Genomic DNA, 8,067 nt, shown 5'->3' with positions numbered 1-8,067 from the left:
AATTATGCATTTCCTTTAAATCCTAAAGAAAACCAATAGTTATCTTACCGGTATATTTTACGGGTTGTCCAAATACAATATTTATAATTATAATTTTTCTGTCTAATAAATAAATATTTTGTGTATATTTAAATTAATTTAATTTTTCTATGAAAATTATACTCAAAATATTTCAAAAAAATATTTAATTAATAATATTAAACATAATTAAATAACGTATATTGAGAGTCGTAATTAAAATTTAATAATTATATAATTTATTTTATTTTACTCGTTTATAATTATGACAGTAATAATGGACAATAAGAATGATGGAAGAATTTTAATTATAACACTAATATAGTCACACAGATCATACTGAAAGGATTTGTTTCAAATCATGATGGGAAATTTGGCTTGGGCCAGAAAGTGCTTGTGGTGTTTTAAATTCTTGCACCATAGGTAACTAAAGTTTAGCTAAGGGTGTATGGGACCAACCTTAACCTCATGTCAAAACAACTCAAGTCCAACGGACAAACTTTTTTGTTTTTTTGGTAGGGAACAAATATAACAGTAAAAATGCAATGACAAACTTAAATACTATGATAAAATATATGGGTTGGAGAATGGATCCTCTCATGTGAAAAAATGGTCAACTACTTTTTCACATGAGATGATCTACTCCAATGAGTTGGGCTGAGAAATTTGAAGTAAGTTCAAGCGTGATTTAGACGGGATAATGGCTCAAGTCAACTACGAGTCTAATTTTTAATTATTCATTCCCATACAAATAATCTTAATGGATCAAACCCAAACGAAGACTTAACCAATAATAATAAACGCATTATTGTGTGTGTACTTCATCCTTATGAATCCCCTAGGAGGACCTGATGACCACCTTATCAGCCAATGACTAAATGATGACCATGATTCAATCATTTCTGATCATGTAATAGCCCCCAACCCTGTAGCATGATATTGTCCGCTTTGCCCTCGGGCTTACGGTTTTGTTTCTTGGGACACCCCACAAAAGGCCTCACACTAGAAGAGGTATCCACACCCTTATAAGGCATTGTTTCGTTCCCCTCTCCAACCGATGTGGGACGTTACAGATTATATCCAATTCTTTGGGCTGTGATCACTATCAATTCCCAATTTTTGAGTGGAAGTGCTTTTCAATTTAAAGATTATCATATCATGTCAAAACTAACTAGTAATAGTTACGGCAATAAACATTAGTTATCTTGAAGACACATGTTCTATATATTTAGGACTAACTAGGGTTTTGAACTCTTGAAACTAGACTTTGGATTGAGCTTTTATCTTATGTTTGATTGCTTTAGTTGCTGATTGTCGGTTATGGTTAATCTTCAGAATTTTATGTAGTTTTGATAGATTTTTGTTTTTATATTGCCTAATTAAGTTTGTGAATATGTCGGTAGGTCAAAATGACAACATGTGACGAAGATGATTGAAGACCACAAGAAAGAATGAAAGGAAAAAGTTAGTTACTGATGTCTGCAAGAGTTGCTACTATGGCAATGATAATTATCGCTGGTTGAGTACAAAATGCAAAAATAAAGAAAGAAAGAAAAATGATATTTTTGGGTCTCTTAACATTCCTTGCCTTAAAGTAAGATTCAGGGAGAAAATTTGGGCAATGAAAAGGCTCTTCTTACGTATAGAAGCATCCAAGATTCAACTGATTTTGCATCTTATCAATGGAGTTCTTTCATGGAACTTTCGGTATTTGTTACCACCACTTTGGATATGTTCAATGTGCTACAAAAATAGCTAGCATCACTCAGATTGACTTCTCAATCTCAGAATGAAGCCCTTCTCAGGTCCCACTCACGTGTAAAATGTTTGAATGGAATGTGGTATCTCGTATCTAAGCCAAATTTCGAATCTTAATTTTTTGGTTACTTTTGACCAATTTCTTCTTTATTATCATGATTAACTGAATGCTGGTTAACAACATCTCTTGATGATACCATGATTCTTCCGTGGACAATTTACATTCCTCAATTTTGTTGATTCTTTTTAGTTATAATGTCGGAAAGTAAATAATGGGTTGTTTGGATTTTGTAAAACGGGTTTTGTACAATGAACCGAGTCCCCTGTGGATTATGCTCAAAATAATGGAATGCTCCAATAGCAAATGTTAGTCCCTGTAATTAATAAAATTTCTGATATTTACTGGAATAGTCATGATGCACAAGGGAGAGAGTTCTTGCAGCTGTTCAAACATAGGTGCTTGACAATTGCATATAATGCCTGCATCAAGGGGTGTCATTGAACCATGGCGATTGGTGCATGGTTGCATAAGGCCTAGTTGGCTAGGTGTGATGTGAACCTTTCACCTCTGATGCTTGAGTTATGTGGAGGCCAAATCAGACCATTAAAATTCTCAGATTCTACTGTTGTTTTGCTATTTGTACCGCAAGGTTTCTACTAGGAGAAGGATCTGTTTACAATTTTTTTTTACAAATTACACTAAGTATGACCGGTTATACACTCTTGATTAAAGTATGATCAGTCGTACTTAGTGTAGTTTGTAAACAAAAAGTTTATAAATATAACTTTCCCCTTCTACTAATATGTATATATATTAAAAGTCCTCAATGGCAAATAATAATGAGTCCTTTTTGCTTCTGGACGTAAGCATTGTTATAACATTTTTTATACGTCAAAAGATTCACTTCCTTAATTTTGTTGATTTATTAAACCGTCATGGAAAACCTGACCTTTGATTAATTACGGCTTTATCATTAATAAAATAGTTCTTATGTGCATTACCTTTTTGTTGTTTGTGACTAAATACCTAACACTTAAGAGAAAATGAGAACCATCAAGTGTGATATAATGATTTTCTACGTTTGATGGAATCACTCTTGACTGACTGATGTCAAATTATCATCCTGTACTACTTTCTCCATATCTGAGACACAGATAAACCATAAGATTACATATTTTACTTTCCTTCTCCAAATTTAGCTAATAATTGATTGACAAGCCGATTGAGAGATCTTATACCTTCCTGCAGTACTCTACCTGTTTCAAATGTTACTGTGTTTATGCAGAATTATAGATAGTCATTTTCTATGACCAACTTCAAAGTGATTTAGATTGGATAATGCACTATGCTAAAGTAGGGTGTGACACGGATCTTTTAGATGTCATTTCTTATTTAGATGAAGTATTAACCTGATTTCATTGGTCTTGTAGGTCCTCAGAGTCAGAACACATTGCCATCCACCCACTTTCTATTACCAATTATTTTGGTCTTACTCTTCATTATGTGCATTAACTAAGCTTAATCCTCATTATTATTTGATTTTAAATTGTGTCATCCTCTAGAACTCATTGGATGATGAATATCCCTTGGTTGGCTCAAATATAATGGTATGCTAATGCTTCTGATCTTCCTAAAGCACCATGGAAAAATTATGATTATTATCACTCAATTAGAAAAATCTTCTTGTTATGTGCCACTAGGGCCTTTTTAGAAAATTATTCTGATAAATGTCCTCTCTAGTTGTAAATTCTTTAGGGAGAAATGAAACAACAGAATTTTGGTTTCAAAGGCCTCAAAAATGATCCACAATTGTTATTCTGGGATAAAGGATTCTGAGCATTTAGCCTCAACGTCTGGTTGCTATCTTTGATCAATGTTATTTTCCTTGCTTCTTATCATGTGGCATATTCCTTTTGTTTAGGCAATTGAAATTTATGCTGAAGTAACACTTGGAGTTAGTATCCTCTAAAACTGTGATAAAAAATAAGAAAAGTCTTGTACATCCAACTTGGTCAAGGGAGAGAGTTGTTGATAAAAATCTCATTACATAAGTTCCATCAAAAGGCTAATATTCTAGTATTATTCCTCAGTTGAATTAGCACAAAAACTCTTCAAATTCTCGTGCTATGTGTATGGGAGCTCCGCCAGAATTTAGATCTACCTAACTCTATGCAGTGCTAAATAAGCAACTAGTCGATAACCCACCAACATCAAGGCCATAATGGACACATCAACCCACATATAATTCAAACCCATTGATTTGATTGGAGGAAAATCTGCAACCTTGCACAACACCCCGTTTGAGCATTCATAATAATCATTATCATTGTACTGAACACCGAGAAGTAGCTTGTAACAGTAGTAGCTATAGCTCAAGTACTTGAGCCATGCTATGAAGGGAGGAATCTGTTGTATATAGTACCCTCCAGCAATGAGAAATACAAGGGTTGTGACAGAAGCTAGAGTAGTGGCCTGTTTAATCTCCATCAAAATAGCACCAAATGCTAAGCCAAGACTTTGAGATACAAGAACACTGTAAAGAACCACAAGAAGTGAAAGGATAAAAGTCAAAGGATCAGGTTTAAGCCCTCCCATCCAATAGATTATGAAGACAAATGCAGTTGGAAGTGCAAGCTCCAGTGGCAAGTCTCCTATTGTTCTAGCAAGGAAATAGGAAGAAAGCCGGTACATTCCTGATGAACGTTCCTTGATCAGCATTCTCCTCTCTTGAGGAAATGTGAAAACTGCATTGTAGAGAGGGTAGAATCCCCAGAAAACAGAAAAGAAAAAGAGCAAGGCAACCTGCATTACACATACAACCCCATATTAGTCCCTCTTAAGGGCAACACTTGATAAAAAATGTAGCCAAGCAATATTAATCTTAGTTTGATTTCTTGGAGTTGAAAATATGTGATGTTGACTTGAATATGAAAAGGAAAAGAAAATTTCAGTGAGGTTAAAGGCTTACTTATATTACCAGAACTTCTTGAGTTAGATGATGTTATTATTAGTTACCACTTACAATCAACTAAAGAAGATAAAATTGAAGCAAATATTACTTACCCGGTCTTCAATATGTGACTCTGGTGTATGCCACCACAAGAGTCCACCAAGAAACGCCACACTTATGACTTGGAATATTCTCAGCCTGTTGAAGGCTTCATGCCTTCGCTCCCTCACTCCCCTCTGTAATAGTACCTTGAACTGATGCCACCAGCTTGTGCTCCATTGCTCTGATTTTATGGGAATTCCTGCATCAATTTATCAATAAAAAGTTATTTCAGACCAGTTAAGACTACTTTTTTCCAATGATTTGTTTTTTCCTTTAAAGATAGAAAACCTACTTGAGCAAGCATCTTTTGTGATGTTGTAGTTGTTCACTTCCAAGCTGCAAACCTCAGCTTTCAGCCTTGTAGCTATGTTCTTGTCATAAGCAGATATTAGAGATTCTCTCACCAGCTTCCTCTCTTGTTCCAGCCCCTCACTTTGTTCAGTTGAATGCTTGGAGTCCGGGGCAATCCCTGCAAATTTTCCATTTTTTGTCATGACATTGTTAGTATTGCTTTCTTCAAAATAATACTCTTGAGTCTGTCTAAGACTTGGACTATGCATATAAATAATTAAAGAGATAAATATGATACATGGTTCTCTCTAAATTAGCCGAGTTCCCTCTAGATTTTCTGTGGTAAATTTCAGGAAGTTTAGACCACATCTCCATCTCAAGTAAACAAAAATGTATTTTTTGTTTTTGTTTTAATAGAACCATTTAAGCCATAATAAATAGAAAAAAAGTGTGTCTCCAGCTTCCACTTTTTTAAGTCCAATGTAGTTATTAACTATCATTACACAAAAACGAAATCAAACAAATGATTACTAGGAATTACCGTTGGCAAGATCAAGCAAGAGATCAGCTGGATTGACAGTAACACATGTTGAAAAACCAACAGATGAGAAGTACTCTAAGGCAGTTGAAGCAGGACCATAATATATGGGGCACCCTTCAGAGAGCAACACCACCTTATCAAACATATAGTAGAGGCGACTTGAGGGTTGATGAATGGTGGTGACAACAGTTCTACCACCACTAGCCAAGCGTTTGATTGTTTTTAGGATCCTTTGAGCAGTGGTGGAATCCAAACCTGAAGTGGGCTCATCTAGCAACAAAAGGCTTGGATTGATGAGCATTTCTTGACCTATGCTCACCCTCTTTTTCTCCCCACCTGATATTCCTCTGAAAAGTGGTCCTCCTATCATGCTGCTCCTGCAACGAGTTAGTCCTAGCTCAGTGATAACTCTCTCTACATGCTGAACTTTTTCATCTCGGGTCAAGCTGTTGGGAAGCCTTAAAAGTGCAGTGAACACTAGTGTTTCTGTGACTGTCAGATGAGGGTATAGCACATCATCCTGAGCCACAAAACCTGTTCTTCTTTTTATGGCACCTGAGAAAGGCTGAGAGTTGTATGTGATCTTTCCAGATAGTTTACCACTGAGACGGCCTCCAAGAGCTGTGAGAAGTGTGGTTTTGCCACTACCTGATGGTCCCAGCATAGCAAGAATTTCTCCTGGGCATACAACACCTGTGATTCCATTCAATATGGTCTTCTCTTTGCAAGTCCATGTACTGCCCCAACACATTCCTTTCTCCTCTAGTTTAACTTTGTACACCAATTCCTCAAACTGCAAACCAAAACAGAACAGATGCTAAAAAATTAGTAACAAAATTTATCACATGAATGTCTATAGTGCTGTCATGGAATCAATGTAAGTATGGGATATATGTACTACTGAAACTCTTGTTTTTGTGAAAGGTAAGTTACCTTCAAAGTTATGGGGTGCATAGTGAGTTTTGGGAAAGATTGTTCATTGGTTCGTATGGGGTAGGCAAGGACACTTGAGTTATGGGGCTCGGTCATCTCTGGTGGTCCTTCCACAGAGTGGCTATTGCAGTATTCAGGTTTTGGTGCTATGCAGTTCTGTGGCATGGCTAAAGAAGTGAGAGATTTGCAGTCTTTTGGTGGTGATAATAGTGATGGAAAGTGATGATTGGAGGTTGAGAGAAGTTAAGATGTTCCTTTTAACTTAATTTCCCAATGTGTAGCAAGAAGCAGCACATAAATATATAGCACAGACTAGGATGTGTACTGTGTGCCAAGGTCGTATTTAGGCCCCTTGGAATGGTGGAATCCCACCTTTTTATCTCAAATTATTCTAGCACGACCTAGCTCACCCAAAAACTTTAGAAATTCTGAACCGTTGCTTAAGATCACTTCTTGTTTTCTTTTTCACTATTTTTGACACGTTACTTTTTTTCTCAGTTTACCTTTAATAACATTACTATTTTCTCTTAATATCTGTCCTTGCTGAGCAAGGGCACTTAAATACTTTTTAAGTTGATTTGAAATTAGGACATGTCACTGAGAAATATTAAAATTGACACGCTAGCCATGCTCCAATGATAGAAACACCATTTACATTAATAGTAGCTAGTTGATCCAAGGAACAATCTTACATGCAAACGAAACATACTGTAATTCGAAGAGGCAAAAACAGCCTCCACTTCTGTAATAAATTTTAAAATTTTCTTCCTCTTGGGATTTTCAATCAATATTTTACACAAGGCCCTAGAGTAATGTCTGTTATAATTTCAAGCCACAATAACAGAAGCAAGAAAATAAACATAGAAACCAAGCCACACAACAAACAAGAAAGTGAATACAACATTGTATCTGTATGTATGTATGTCCGTGCATATAGATTGATTTGCCAAAACAAAGAAAGTGCTATAGTACCGTCTATCGTGACAATGATAGTATTTTGTAGCATTTCTCTCTGTAAAGAACCTTGGGATACACCACTCCAAAAGCTAGTTCAAAGGATAGGAGTGTCCAAGGCTTTATAAACTCCACATTAGTTGCACATACAACCAATGTGGGACTATATATCTCAACACGCCCCCTCACACAAGAGCCCATTGGGCTTGAAGAGTGGATAATGCACAGGTCCACCTACTTGTGCGAACAAAGAAATTCCACTTGAAAGAAAGTGGGGGGCAACGAGGATCGAACCCGGGACACGAGACTCTGATACCATGTAAAGAACCTTGGGATACACACCCCAAAAGCTAGCTCAAAGGGTGGGAGTGCCCAAAGCCTTGTAAACTCCACATTAGTTGCACATACAACCAATGTGAGACTATATATCTCAACACGCCCCCTCACACGAGAGCCCATTGGGCTTGAAGAGTGGACAATGCAACAGGCCCAACCTACCTGTGCTAAGAAACGCCACAA

The 8,067-nt window shown here is 36.4% G+C and overlaps 1 protein-coding gene across 2 annotated transcripts; it reads right to left on the bottom strand.

Moving 5' to 3' along the window:
- Positions 1–3,755: 3,755 nt before the first annotated feature.
- LOC133288044 (ABC transporter G family member 14) lies at positions 3,756–6,862 on the bottom strand. 2 transcript variants are annotated; one of them, XM_061485739.1, is made up of 5 exons: positions 6,595–6,862; positions 5,662–6,454; positions 5,122–5,298; positions 4,841–5,028; positions 3,756–4,579 (listed from the first exon to the last, which is right to left on the bottom strand). In XM_061485739.1, the coding sequence occupies exons 1-5, from the start codon at positions 6,757–6,759 to the stop codon at positions 3,935–3,937; spliced, it is 1,968 nt and encodes a 655-aa protein (XP_061341723.1). In that variant the 5' UTR covers positions 6,760–6,862; the 3' UTR covers positions 3,756–3,934. The 2 variants fall into 2 exon arrangements, with proteins under 2 accessions (XP_061341723.1, XP_061341725.1); XM_061485741.1 differs by having other exon boundaries at positions 4,841–5,010.
- Positions 6,863–8,067: the final 1,205 nt, after the last annotated feature.

Source organism: Gastrolobium bilobum, unplaced genomic scaffold (genome assembly GCF_033153095.1).
Source record: "Gastrolobium bilobum isolate Gb01-03AN ecotype WA unplaced genomic scaffold, APGP_CSIRO_Gbil_v1 utg3205, whole genome shotgun sequence".
Taxonomy (NCBI): domain Eukaryota; kingdom Viridiplantae; phylum Streptophyta; class Magnoliopsida; order Fabales; family Fabaceae; genus Gastrolobium; species Gastrolobium bilobum.
The sequence above is the reverse complement of the archived record's forward strand: the minus strand, read 5'-3'. Positions and strand labels throughout refer to the sequence as shown.